A 14,713-nucleotide genomic window follows, 5' to 3' on the forward strand; every position below is an offset into this window, starting at 1 on the left:
CCTAAAAGTAAATTTCACATTCATCTTTTGATGTCGAACCCAAATTTTTCAGTCTACAGCAAAAATAAAGTTATTTGGTTCACTCTTCCAAAACTTTTGGAGGGGACTGTTAATACTCCTCTGTTTTTCCCAAAGCTTTGTTTCTTTTGTCACTTTCAATTTACTTCCGAGAAAAGTTCTGACTCTCTTCTTTCTTTTGTGGAAGGCTACAATCAATGTCATCCACATCTGTATCTCTTATCAGAAACACAGGCCTTAGTACCAGCTCATTATGAGGGACAAAGACGAGATAAATGAAATTATGAAACAACAGATGCAGGAATATTTATAAAACTTTATTATTGGTTTTTTAAACTGAAGGCTAACTGAAATGTGTCCGATTCATACAATGTTCCTTGACAACCACCATGAACCGTTGTCTTCTGTTTGTAACAAACTGAGAACAAAGTAACAGCATAACGAACCCAGCAACACAAGGACTGTTCCAACATAAATTAATACACAAATAAGCAAATATTATCATTGAGAATAAGTAGGCCTCTATAAGTGTGTGTGCCATGCTGTGAATGATGACTGGATTTTGTCCATTATACTTCATTAAACGAGTGATGAGCCTGGTGCAAAATTTAAATGCAGGGAAGTTCGCTGTTTTCTTCGAGGTTTTTTTTTTGTTTGTTTTGTTTTTTTTAATCCGACATCTCGTCCTATCTGAACTTTCCATTTCTCTGGGTCACACGTAGGGACCCCGAGCACAGCAACATGATCTATTGTACAAGTCTTCACATTTTACATGCAGGATTGAACTCAACAACAGGCGGAAGGCTTCTACAATAGTCACCGCAGTGGACGAGCATCGCGCGCTGCCGCGTCCTTGTAAGATGTTCAGGCTTGTTTAAATATGCACACATACATACTGCGACCAAAAACAGAGACTTTGTGGATGTTATTATTATTATTTGTTGTTAACATTGAAACACAGGATGAGCAAAAACACAAAAGGGGAAACTTGTTTGATTTATAGCTTCATGCAGCGCGTGGTAAAGTTTTCTGTTTCTCTAAAAACAACTGCAGAGTGACGGAAACAGTAAAAGCTTTAAAGCCACATGTTCTCTGTAAGAAAGTGAAAAAAGATGTGTTGTGTTTTTGGGAACATCTTTAATGCTGCTGTGATAGGAAACCCCCCACCCCACCCCTCTTTTTTTTTGTTGTTGTCTATATGATTGACAGCTATGATGGATCCAGTCCTGAAATGTTTTTTTTTTTTATTATGGTAATTGTGAGAAGTGTGAGAAGTAAAATAAATCCCAGCTGGTCAGTTGTTGATTCTGTTGTTGATACTTTTTCTTTTTTGTTGTTAAATTTCAAACATTATTTCATTATTATTTTGTACGTTTAACCGTTGGTGTGATGGGATGTATTCACAATTTTTTGTTGTTTCCAAAATTCCTGGAATGTAGGTTTTTTTATTGTAACATATAACATCTCATGTTATCATTGTGAATGATGGTGTTAGTCAGGAAAAGATAAAAAGAGACGGGTTTGGACGGGTCCTTTGCACCGTAATGCAATGATCGGACAGGTGAGGTCTCCTCTGAGCCGGGACGCCAGAAGGCACACACGTAGACGCTGGGTCGGGGCAGGAAACGTGATGATTAGGAATGGACACAATGGGTTCTGAGGACCTGGTGCATTCATACACAAAGAAGGATACTTGAAGTCGTAAGTGCTTCAGCGAAAATGTGCTCTTTAAATTTAAATGCTGTTCATTTGGCCGATTTGGGACTGAATGACAAGCTGAGAAAGTGCTCGCAGATTTAGCCAGCTTACATTTGAGCTGCATGTAAAAACGCAAGGGATTTGTCACCTTTTAAATCACACTGTCTGCTTCACTCTCAAGCAGCTGCACACTAACATGCACACTTTGAACTGGGAAGGGCACTTAGAAGCTGGAGTACATTTTCTGGTATCTACACATCCCGCCTCGAGTGATCAGCAGCGCTTGGCGTGTTTTAGTTTTTACGCTCTCGCATTGGTTTGATAGATGGAAAAAACAAACAAACAAAAGAAAACACACACACAAATTCAATAGACTGAAGTAAAATGACCTTTTTTTTTTGTTCTCAAGTGAATAAACAACAATAACAACGACAATAACAATCAAAATTAGCACACTACGTTAAAATATGACTAATATTATCAAAAAGGCAAATAGTAGGTGTATTGCAACGCTCTCTGCGGCATCACTATCAAAAACATCTTCATCCATCATCCTAATCTCATCATCATCCAATCATCATCATCTGAGACAGTGACGAGCTATGGCCTGGGATGATTGACAGCCCAGACCAGCCGCTCACATCCTGCCCATCTCAGCGCAGACAGGCACACTTGTAACAACATAGCAACAATAATAAACGACAAACGTTTCTAAGGAGACCAATGGCAGCGAGGGCCGGTCTAAGAGGAGCTCTGTCATTGGACAGCAGGCATCTCTAGGGAACAGGTAGAGCTCGTTCAGGCAGGAAGAGGCAGGAGAGGGCGGGGGGAGCAGGTGCGTGTTTGAGTGTGTGTGTGAGAGAGAGATAAATGTTTGCTTCCCTGTGTGGTCCGCAATAAATGAAAACATGTTTGTGTATGAGTGGAAGTGCACCTGTGTGTGTGTGCGTGTGCGCGTGTGACAAAGGTCTCGTTGTTTAGTCTGATGTATGGGTTTAGTTTGGTCTAGACTGCTGGGGGTCTTTCCCCGGGCACAGCACACTTACCACTGGCTGCACACGCAGACTTCTCAGAAACGCTCTCTGGTTTCAATGCTGCCAGAGAGACACGCGTGAGCAGGTCGAACAGATACTGATTATCACCGAGCTGGACACATTTCTGCGCCCCGATTGGTGCCATGTGTCCATAACCGTCAACTGACAACGTACATAGAATAAAAGTATTTTACTTAATTAATTAATTAATTACTGAGCAGGATCACTGTGGTGACGGTGGTGTCGAGACGGAGATCACATTTCCCACAGTGTGGAACTTTATGGAGAGCAGGGGTTAAACTGGCCGCAGAACTCTTTCAGGGATCATATGTGCGTGTGAGTGCACACGAATAAAACCATATCCAACACTGCTGTAATCGGCAGGTCCCACGGTTTGCGTTTGGACAGAAAACCCAGTTGGCTCAAACGAACCCGATTAAGGTTGAATGTCAGTGGTTATTGTGCTTTACCACAACATTAAACCCGATTATCCGAAGGAAAGCAGACACTCAATGAACAGCGGTGACTGTTCTTATCTCTCTGCAAATGTGTCTGTGTGCTATTAGCAGATTGTACCTGTTCCCACCGAGCTGCTCAAGGAGCTTTTCTTCCTCCCTTCCTGCCTTTTTTTTTTCTTTTCTTTTCTTTGTATTGTCAGCCAGCGCGAGTTTCCCTGAACACTGTTTGATTTCTCTCTACCTGCACTCAGGTACAATCATTTCAGTGAGGTCACCGTGAAGCCCTGATCCGAGCCCGTCCAGCCTTCTCATACCCGCTGCAAACCCTCCAGCGCAGGGAACTGAAACAGCCAAACACAAGTGTCATAAAGCGAAGCAAAACAACGCAAAGGAAAGAAGATTCATTCAAGTTCAAATGTTTCCAGACCAGGATTACGATCTCATAATAATACGTTGATTCCTATTTTTGATTAATCTAATTATGACTCTTTTACCTGCTTTGGGTCAACAGATTAGCTTTTAAATATATCGTGATTTTTATTTTTTTTCTTTAAGTGCTTGTCATTAAATACAAAAAGCCGACATGGCAGCGCAGCACGGAAACAAAGGAGAAAGCACAAGCAATTTGATTTGTCTCTTTAGATGTTTCTGCATCACCAGAAATCCACCATCTTACATATCAGCTGCAGTTATTCTAAGGGGGTTTTAGTCAGTTGTAAAACTGCTCTTGCCCTGAACTCGACCTCTCCTCTGCTCAGGCTGCAAGGTTAAGTCGACTCAGCTTTGGTTGTTGTGGCTGCAGCTCGGTTCAGTCCCTGTGGAGGGCGCTGTTGCATAAAGGCTGGACTATAGAGGGCTGGGCCTGCTGTACCTGTGACACCTTCACATTTAGAAGAATTAACAATCGCAGGCTGGACTAAGAAAAAAGAAAAAAAAAAGGTTTAAAAAGTGTGTTGGGCAACTTAACAGACACCAACTACAAATGTCTGTGTTCTCATTCACTTGCACTTTATCTTTATTTCCACACTCTTAAAAAGATGACACAGGATGAGTTGCCATTAACACTCGTGTCACTTTTCAACACTTCAGCGTGTCTAGTTTGCAACAACCCATCTTGTGATGCGTCCAACGCACAAAGACTTGTGTTCCAAGTTATGAAAACACGAACAACTCCGTCCACACTGGCTGATTGTAAAACTCATAAACCTCTTTACATATTCTTTACGCAGACAGTTGCTTAATTAAACTGGAGTTTTTCCAATTATAGGCTGTATTTGATTTTGTTCATTCCTTGTGTAGCTGCTTGTACAAAGATAAATTGAAGGTTTTGTGGAAAAACACATCTGTCTTTGTTAAAGTTGGGTTCGAAATGTTAGTACTGGTATAAATATTACGGAGCATGGCGACTTCAGAAAGATACATAACGATTCCTCGTAATGAGGCGTTTTGGAGCGCAAGTCTTTGCACCTTTTAAAAGTGTGGCTCTAAAGGTTGAGAGAATTTGCCCTAGAAAATCCAAAAGTTGCTCTAGCATTTGTATTTTATCAGTGAGCTGAAGCTGGCGCTGGCTGACGGGGGGGGATTGTGGTCTCTTTCCTGGTGCATTAAAGTGCTCAGAGATGCCTGCAAGAGAAAGAAACGTGACCAGAGGTGACGCGGTGCGTTTGTAAAACGCAGATGCAACTTTGAAACCAGCTAGAGTAGTGGACGCCTTGAACACTTGAGGTCCCAGCGGTGCACAGTCACCAGTATCACACATTTAGGGCCTGTAGGTGCGAACTGGCTTCCTTCCTGAGTAGCTCACTACAAAGGGGGACGTTAGGGATCACTGCACCTGCAGCGTCCTCTCCGTCTTCTCACCCGACGAACAAAACCTCTGACATTCACATAAAACCACAGGATTAAAAACTATCTCCACTACAGCCTGCTCTACTTTACTCTGGTCTACTACTACATCACATATCGTCTTGATTAGTTCAGACATTTGGTCGGTACGACAAAGCAAACTCACACATGTGCTTGACTTGTTTGGTCGAGGTAGTGATAGCCTTCCTTAGGATCGGCTAACGATTCGGCCAATGGGACGAGAAAAAGGAGGCGCCACAGGTTTTCTGATTGGGCCCACAGACAGGATGCTGACTTGTGGTGGCCTCGCGGGACTCAGACATTTGCATAAAACAGGGATTTTCATTTTTTTTAAAAAAGTCAATGGTACAGTATCGTTTGGTCCGAGTCCGCTGAGCCAAAGTCGGAATCCCCCCACAATATGTTCTCACGATAGCAGCTGCTGTGCACTGACCTGGTCTGACCCTCTGGTAAGTCTCTTATTTTGTTTATGCCTCAATTGACAGAGCTCCTACACAATAAAAGTCTCTCTCACACACGTTCCATATGCGCATACTAAAAAATAGTGCAATTCTTCAGCATTTATATAAATAACTCTAAATTCGTGCTTTTTAAGATCGCTCTGGGTTTGCATACATGCGCGTGTGTACTGGACGCCCGCATGTAATGCACCTACATACCAACATGCATGTAGCAAAAATGTTCAAGGTGAAAGTTGGCACCCCAACAGATTACTGATGTATTTCACTTTCTAAACTACACAACATATAAAAACAAACAGAAAAAAAACTTTTTTTTACTCATAAGAATCCATCACGTTTAGAAAAATACACCTGCTTTCTCTATTTTCTCTCTTATCAATCATATTGCGTTTTTTTTTTTTTTTTTTTTTTTTTTTTTCTGTGTTGAACAGTCTTGAACTTTGTGCAAACCTTCTTCAGATAACATTAAATTAAACAACACAAAAGGATTTTAGCGTCAACTCCCGCATCAGTTGTCTGATATAAGGCAGTACGTTCGGCTTGAGGACTTCTGGCACGGTGCTACAACTGGCAAGCTAAGGTGATGCTCGCTAAACATACACTCTTTCTTTTCTAGCGCGCTGATGTATCCCAGTGACACAGCTAAAGCCTGGCGCAGGAGTCGCTGCTAACAATAGGCTGAGCAGTCGTGAACGAAGTAAAATGAAGTCAAAGCAGCAAGGGGGGGGGGGGATTATCACTGGAAAACAAAGCAATAATAAATCCTACAACCTGGAAGAACCAAGAAGATTGCAACATTTCGCCATTGGCGTGGACAGGAATTTTCTTGTGAAAGTCACGAACAAACAAAAAGTACGATAGAAACAAGCAGAGCAGGTAAATATTTATAATGAATAAAGACGGGATGAGGTGGAGTTGTTAAGGGAAGAAAGAGCCTTGTGTCTCCACCTTTGTCCTTCCCACTTCCTGCCCGTCTATGGGTTCATCTGAAGTGCTCCTCAGACAGGAAGCAGGAAGCTGTGGATCAGAAAGTACCAGATGTCCTCCAGCAAAATTTGCAGGATTGATATGATTTTCCAGGTATTGTTACCTAACAAGAAACCAGCGTGTTCCTATCCTGATCCATGAAGTGGGGGAAACTGAAAATCTGGCCACATGTCAGCTACAACTACAATGAGCCGGCCCGTTAACCTGTCTGAGCGGATTGTACCAATAACCAGGACGCTCCTCGATGCCTGTTCATCTGATCCAAGTGGCAAGCAGACATAATCCTGGTTTTCCTGCAGGCTAGGAGAGAAGAAGTAGCACTGTCACACCTGCTGGGGCTTCTGGGATTTCTCCTTCGCATTCCTTGCATTCCTGTTGTCCACGCTTCTTTGTTGCTGAAGTGGAGGTCGCAGAAGACCCTGGATGAGTGAGGGTGGGGGTGCTTGTGAGGAAGATACAGTCCGATGGTTGTGGCTGGGGTTCAATGTGGTTGGGTGGTAGTAGTGCCCGATCACCTCGCTGTAGGCTGGGGGAGCTCCTTCTACTCGGGAGCCCTGTTTCTGCTGTCGGGACAAGGCCTCCTGGGCTTCTAACACACTGATCCCTGAATGGACGCTTGGAGGAGGGGCCTGCAGACTGGACGAAAAACAAGGAAAAGTCACATCGATGGACACAATACAACGCGGACAAATCTGACTGCAGGAACGGGCAAACAAAATGATGGTAGAGCAAAGGTTCCTATTTATAAGGCTTTAAAACGTAGGTACAACCGTGGTCATTTTCTATATTTAATATAGTTTCAAAGATAATTCAGAATCAAGTCATCCAGTAAAGCAAGCAAAGTCGAAGAATTCAGTTTGCTCTTAAATCTAGGTTGTAATGACAACTGAAGATTAAAAACTCTACACAAAAACAATTGCCACGTCAATTTTTGGTGTCATATTCTTGGGGGGGGGGGGGGGGGGGGGGGGGCGGTGCCATAGATTGTTGGGCTCGATGAATGAATGACTGGATGTTTCCAGTCCAGTCACTTCCACCGTGATAAACGTGTACCATTCGTCCTTTAAATTGACTGTGCACTTACTAATTCAAAGGAGTGGACGTGTAGTTACCTGGCCTGCAGACAGGAGGAGGTGGGCGGCTCGAGAGGGTGGGAATCGAACACAGTTCGGTTGGGTGGTGCTCTGACTGACTCGCGGTTCAGCTCCATTTGTTGCTCAGGGTCTCTGAGCTGCAAGGTGCAGGGGCCCTGGTACGGCGGGGGCTCCTCACCATCTGAGAGGGAAATGGTAGGGGGGAGATCAATGAGGCTCTGGGGCAGGTAGGGATACGTCGGCTGGAAGCGACTTTGGCCGTATGTTTGCTGGAAGCGCTGGGACTGGACGGGAGGCTGGGACTGGGACTGTCCGTGCTGAGGCTCTCGCTGAAGGTAGGACAATGGGACCCCTCTGTCCGGGGGCCGGGGGTTATACACTTGGTGCTGTGTGACAGAACAGACATAAAAGCTGCTGTATCACACTATAATAAATTTCAAGCTTGGCTCGTCGTTAGCTTAGCTCTTTTTGGAACATGCTAACTTTGAAGAGCACCGCAAGATCTCACCTCAGAACTCACCTCATTCATACCACTGTTTGTTCCCGTGCCCTCAGAGGACCACAGACCTCCCTCCTGAGAAAGACAATATTAAACAATATTACTTTTACATTCAACGTATTTACCAAATGCATCCAAGTATTGGTTGTGTTATGGAAGCCGTTATAATTAATGCTAATTACTTACTTTTAATCACAGTATTACAGAGTTACTCTTCATTTAGTTTTTTGTGTTTGTCTGGAAAACCTTTAGTCCAGCAACATGGGTTGTGGGGACATTCTGGCTGGTTTTCCAAGCTACACTTAGGTTTATACTGGTGTTCAGATTCACTCAATTGATTCTTCATGAGGAAAATTTGGGGCTATATGATAAAAATTAGATGTGTGACCTCACAACTTCCAGACAAATGTAAGTACACATGTGTTCACTAAAGGGCTGCACTGATGCACAACAAACACACTCCCACCTTATTAAATGTCCCACTGTCTTCCCTGTAGCGCAGGTCTCAATGAATTTCTACACCCGGCTAATACTGGGAAACAGAATCGCTCAAGTCCTGAGAATATTGGGACGTGTAAAATTCACACTAGTTCGAAGTTTCACCTAGTTACACGACACCTACAATAGCTGCGTTAACACTGGTGGCTCCCATCAATCCATAGCTGCACACACTCGCACGGGGAAATGGAATTTGTCATGGTGTCCTGCAGCCAGAAGATGGACTTTTACCACTTTTCTGCAGGGTTTTTTTCTTTTCTGCTTCTTGTTTGCTTCCCCCTCCTTCTCTCTGCATGTCTGACTGTATGTGTGTCAGTGTGTCTGTCTATTAAGCCAAATTAACTAGGACACTGTGAGTCCTCTGACCTTATCAAGAGCTCTGTGTGTGTGTGTGTGCACGTTCGTTTATGCCTCATCCTTTACTCCCATCTTACTTGTGCACACACATCGGTTAGTGCGTTGCTGGTGATTCAGGGAGCACAAGTGAAGTCATATGTTTAAAAAAGAAACACCAGGTGTAAGTCCGTGTGTGCATTTTTCTTGAAACAGTGTTTGTGGCCCGTAAATGAAGAAATGAGAGTGTGTGTTAGCATTAGCCTGCAGCAGCGTTTAATCACTCCGATCACATGCTGTCACTCAGGCCTCCTCAAAATGTTTTTCTTCTGATTCATCCATGAAGAGCTGCCCTCACTGTGACTAAACTGCAAAAACAACCGCTTACTGTTACTAATGATCAACATTCAACATGCGTTTTTTTTTTTTTTTATTTCCTTTCTTACCTTTACTTCTTGTGGTATTTTTTCTTTTCTAACTTCTTCATCTCTTTTCAAACGTCTTGTGTTCCTTCATTCACTGGTCTGGGATACAACTAGACTCGCAACTGTGACACTCTGTCCCTGCTTCTGTGCCCGCGTCTATAATTTCAATTAGGATTTGAATTTCTCTTCAGATTTTGTGTCACTCCGTGTTTACTCCACCTGTACATTGCACAGACACTGTGTAAGCAATGTTGGAGTTGAAATTAAATGAGAATGTCGCTGCACTAACTCTTTGTTGCTGTTAAACTGCACACCGAGACCGACTGTGATTTACATGAGTCCTTGCTTTTGAGACTAGTGACTCTGTACATGCTGCGGTTTATATTTAATGCCCTCCGTTTGCGCCATATGTTTAAACAGCTTGCTTTATTTTTCTGTGATTCATAATCAAGACTCTTCTGTCTAACCTTGCTGCATTCAGTAAAGACGTGACCCACTTTTCAATATTAAGCTGCACTTTTAACTTTGGCCATTCAAACCTTGCTACTTACGCTATGTGTACGTGTGATTAGTCAAAGCAGATTTCTCAAAGGCGCCGTGATGTTTGGAGGCAACAAAATGCATAAATAAATAGAGAATGTGAAGTTGATATCACGCAGTGCGGAGACGTGGACGCCATTTTGTGGCGACTGCTCTGTCTTCCTGATGGTGAGTTGGAGGCTGTGTATAGACTTTCTGTCACGACTCTGAAAGTGTCACCACAGTAGGTCAGTGGAGATGCCATCTGGGTTCAACCCAGACCCATGTGTCCTGGTGATCGTCCAGGCATACACGTGGGGTCGGACTTACGTTGGCCAGCGGCAGGTGCCTCCTGTGCGCAGGGGCGTGTCGGGAGAGGAGGGAACGTGCTGATAGGCGGTAGTGGTTCAGCAGACAGGTGATGACCACCACCATCACCATCATCACCACCACGATCACCAGGATCTGAACGAACTCCAGCTGGGCTGCAAACACACAGAAATAAAGATGAAAATCAGTTCTCATGTCAGTCCGACTCAGCCTGTAAAAAAATGATATAATGTCATCCGTCATTCGGCAGGAGGCTTGGAAATAACAGCCGGAGGTCTTTTGAAACTTGGTCCATTATCTACTGTCCTTCCCTGCCGTTTTTTCACCCAGCTACACGGCAGTGCAACACTAAATGACTGCAACATCCTTTTAGTACAACTCTGCAAAAAAAGACTAATTTCATCATGTACACTGAGATTCAAACGAGCCTACAAGTTGACATCTTTATTAGTGCATTTTAATCATCATTCACATTTTAAATGGTAAATAGTCGCTTATATAGCACTTTTATCCAAAGCACTTTACAATATAGCTTCCCATTCACACACACACTCACACACACACACCGATGGCGGTGGCTGCCATGCAAGGTGCTCACCTGACCCACCGGGAGCAACTTGGGGTTCAGTGTCTTGCCCAAGGACACTTCGACTTGTAGCCAGGAGTGGGGATTGAACCACTGACCCTGTGGTCCATGGTCAATTGCCTTACCATCTGAGCTACGGCCGCCCCCACACACATTTTAAGCAAATACGAAAGCAACAAGAATCCCCCGAAAATACAGCACAAAAGGTTTAATGTAAAGCAAGAGGATAAAAATCAGAATAACCATCCACTGGTGGTACTAAGTCCTTCAGCAAAGAAAACATGAAAAAATGGAAACAAACACATCGGCCATGTTTTTCGATGAAAACGTGCTCACACATGAACGAAAAGGCCGTGGCTGGAATTCAAAGAACAGCTTCGACTTGTGGCTATTTTGTGAAGGCTGCTTATACGGATTTCATCATAATATCGAAATGTGTCAAACAATGGCTCTTTTGTGTAGTCGACCGTTTTCTGGGCAGTTTTTGAACTTTAATGAGGGACAAGCACAGATGAACAATGGACGGTACGTCAAGCTCTCATCATATGGACTAATACTAACAACCTATCAGTTATTGGGTCTGCAAAAGTTGGATATGCAAGACAAAAGCAACTTGTCATATTGAAGAACAATGACTGACATATTGTGATCCATAATCAGCTGATAATTCAATTAATGTGCTGTTACATTTTATCGTGCCTGGTTCTAAATCCCTGAACCGCAACAAGGTTTATACGTTTTCAGACAGAATCCAGACATCGGTGTCGCTGTTATATAGAGGTCACACACACACACACACACACACACACACACAAACACACACACACACAGAGGCTTTGTTTAGAGGCAGTCTGCTTTGCCACCCACCCCCGCCTCCTCTGCCTCCACCACACACACACACACACACACACTCACATAAAAATGGAGCGTTTCTCTCACACGTTTTTTCCACAGGGAGCATGCAGGGGTCAGGGCCAAGCCAGATAGAAGAACATAAAGTGGCCTGTCGACCTGCAGACAACACGTAGACACATGTCACACACCCCCAGTCTGCTTCTCAGGCAGTTCACACTAGTTCTCACAGTCTTCTCACCAGTCCATTCCACGACATGATGGGAGGGGGGGGGTTATTTGTAAAATTCAACAATTACAAATACTTGAAATCACACTACTGCACAGCAAGGCAGCGATCAACAATCGGACACATTTTCGTTCAGTCCTTTTTTGTACAGTTTGACGGGACTCACCCAGCAACGACGCCTTACAACGAGTAAGACCTCGGAATGATGGCTACGTTATCACCCAACCCGAGTTTCAGAACCGAGTTTATGTTTTCATGGCTAGGAGTGGGAAATATGGATGCAAACCTATGTCAGTGTCTAAGTAACTTTGTAATATATTTTATAACAGCAATATAGTCTGGAGAGTCAGCTTACACTTTTTGACTAAGTTTCCAAACTTTACCAAAGTTTTGAAGCTTTAACAGCTTGTCACTGATGTACAACAAGCAAACGTGACTTTATATTATACCTTTATAACATAAAGAACTAATATTTAATAACTAACAAAGCCACTGGTTTGCAGAAAGTCTCTCTGACTGATGTGTTTGTTTCACTCCAGCAGGACAATCAGCCGTTTGCCTCCTGGAAAGTTCTACGGGAGATTTGATGAATTGTTGCAGACTAATCAAACCAAGGAGCGTGTTGCAATGCATTAGTGACATTTACGACTGCATTAAAGGATGCACACCCGTCAAAGATGTTCACAGCTTGGCGACCAGAATGTTACCAGAAGGGGGTGTGATAAAGTAGCTCGGAATCGAGCATTTAAATGAACAGCTCCATACTGCAGTATATGAATCCGTATATTGTGAATAAAACACATCAGCAGACACATTTTCTTCTTTGTGCATCAAAAACTCACCGCACAATTGTGTCCGCACGCAGTTGTCATGGTTGTGACTCCCTGACGAAGGCTGCATTGTCTCTTCGCTCTACAAAACGTTTTGTATTCCGGTAATTATAACCCGAAGATGTTTCCAGAGACTTGGTTCGAATGAAATTAAAACAAATAAAAACAAAACAAAAATGAACTTCCTGCTGCAGTGGAACTCCAACCTACATGTCTTGCGGATGCTGTGCGAGTGTGTCCTCACTGGGCGACTCACACACTCTGAGCCTAGGTCGAGCTTTGTCTGCAACTTTTTTCTCACACACATTCCCACACTGTCCAGACACACTCCCACATTCTGAGGAAACAGCTGACCAGACTCCCCTCCCTGCACAAGCCACCACCACAACCCAATAGCCGTAAACAAAAGGGGTCAATGTGAGAGAAAGAGAGATGTGAGAGAAAAGAGAGGGGGAGTGGTGGGAGCGTCTGAGAGAGACAGATGGGTCAGAGGGATAGACAGAATAATGATGAGAGGGAGAGAGAGGTGGGCGGGTGGGGATTGAAAGTTTAACTTCTCAACCTAAATATTTGTGAACATAGAGAAATTTAAAGCAAAAGGTTTCACCAAATGAATCTGCTGGTCAGTTTCTCTGCTCAGTATATTTCAACCAAGACCCAGAATCCTTCAGATCTACAGACTGTTCCTTCAAACACACAATAGAAATGATTAAAGTGGCTGATAATAAACTAAAACATGCAGTGGAGCCTTGTGGAGGCAATAGCACAACATGCAAGTGCTGTGTTTTGCCGTATTTCCAGAGACTGAAAGATATGCACCAACAGTGACGACGCGGATTGTGCTGCAGGAAAGATGTGTGTGTTCCAGACACTCACCGCTCACAGCTGTTCCTCTGTGAAGAAGCAGGCAATAAACTTTTAAGAGCCTCGTTCAAGCCTAAAGGCCGTGAGAATCTGTTTACTGCATGAGCAGGGACAATTCCTTTTGCTTCTGCATCATTTTGTGGGTGACGAGAGACAGGACGAGCACCTGGTTACAAGCCCGAGAAAGGCGTGACTCTTGGGGGGGGTGGGGGGGGGGGGGGGGGACATTCACAGTGTTGCTCACATGAAAAGTGCAGAAACTGAGACCGGCAGAGACACTTGGGACAGTCACGATGTGAAGTGAATGGGGGATTGTCGGTTTCCTGAAAGTTACAGGAAACCGACCCCCCCCCCTCCCCATCTGATATTGTAAAGGTGTGCAGAGGGGGTGTTTCACTCGACTCAACGCTGAGCTGTGTTTCTGCACAAGCTGACTAAGCTATAATTTAATAATTATGAAATACTAAGTCAGATTAGCAATGAGGACAGCATAAGGGGATTTATTTTTACACTCTTTGCAGCTGCAGTGCATGGGGATTAATGTCTGACCTGCTGCTTAGTCAGAATATCACCGGGTACAGGACGCACATTGAGCAGGACCACACTGCACTAGTTCAACAAGCAGCCACATGGACACCCACCTCCCACATTTCACTCCCATTGGGTTTTTACTGTTCAGGGTTGCCGGGGATGCAGGAGCCGATCCTAGATGAGGCAGAGTACATCTTGGATCGGTCTATCGCAGGGCCACACTCCCATCCACACCTACGGGCACTTTAGAGTTGCTAAATAAGAGTAACTCAACTGTATGTATTTGGACTCAGAGAGAGAAAATCTGTGCACCTGGAGGAAAGACAACATGGAACCTCCACTACCAGGGGGGAGAAATAACGTGAGGTCCACAAACACAACACAACACAAGTGTTCGTTCTTTGGCTTATTGAGGAGCAAAGTTGTCACGGTGAAAGACAAAAAGGAACGGAGACTTTAACAGCACTGCGATGCCAAACTCACCATCTGTGTGAAGCCGCCCAGACCTGTGTGTGTGTGTGTGTGTGTGTGTGTGAGTGTGGGCATTCTGCCTGCTGACAGCTTATCCGTCTCTCTGTCCTGTCAGCTAGTGCTGGACTCC

General features: G+C 44.0%; 1 protein-coding gene across 3 annotated transcripts in view; it reads right to left on the minus strand.

Moving 5' to 3' along the window:
- Window positions 1-314: 314 nt before the first annotated feature.
- pmepa1 (prostate transmembrane protein, androgen induced 1) overlaps window positions 315-14,713 on the minus strand; it is a 38,121-nt gene continuing 23,722 nt past the window's right edge. For 2 of the 3 annotated variants that reach the window (XM_067504513.1, XM_067504515.1), the window contains exons 2-5: window positions 10,221-10,375; window positions 8,137-8,190; window positions 7,635-8,002; window positions 315-7,158 (exon numbers count right to left, since the gene is read on the minus strand). In XM_067504513.1, coding sequence (XP_067360614.1) covers window positions 6,846-7,158; window positions 7,635-8,002; window positions 8,137-8,190; window positions 10,221-10,375 — 890 coding nt within the window. In that variant the 3' untranslated portion in view covers window positions 315-6,845. Of the gene's footprint in view, window positions 7,159-7,634; window positions 8,003-8,136; window positions 8,191-10,220; window positions 10,376-12,729; window positions 12,932-14,713 lie in introns of those variants that run through there. The other variant, XM_067504514.1, reaches the window with a different exon arrangement.

Source organism: Channa argus, chromosome 5, assembly GCF_033026475.1.
Source record: "Channa argus isolate prfri chromosome 5, Channa argus male v1.0, whole genome shotgun sequence".
NCBI classification, from domain to species: Eukaryota; Metazoa; Chordata; class Actinopteri; order Anabantiformes; family Channidae; genus Channa; species Channa argus.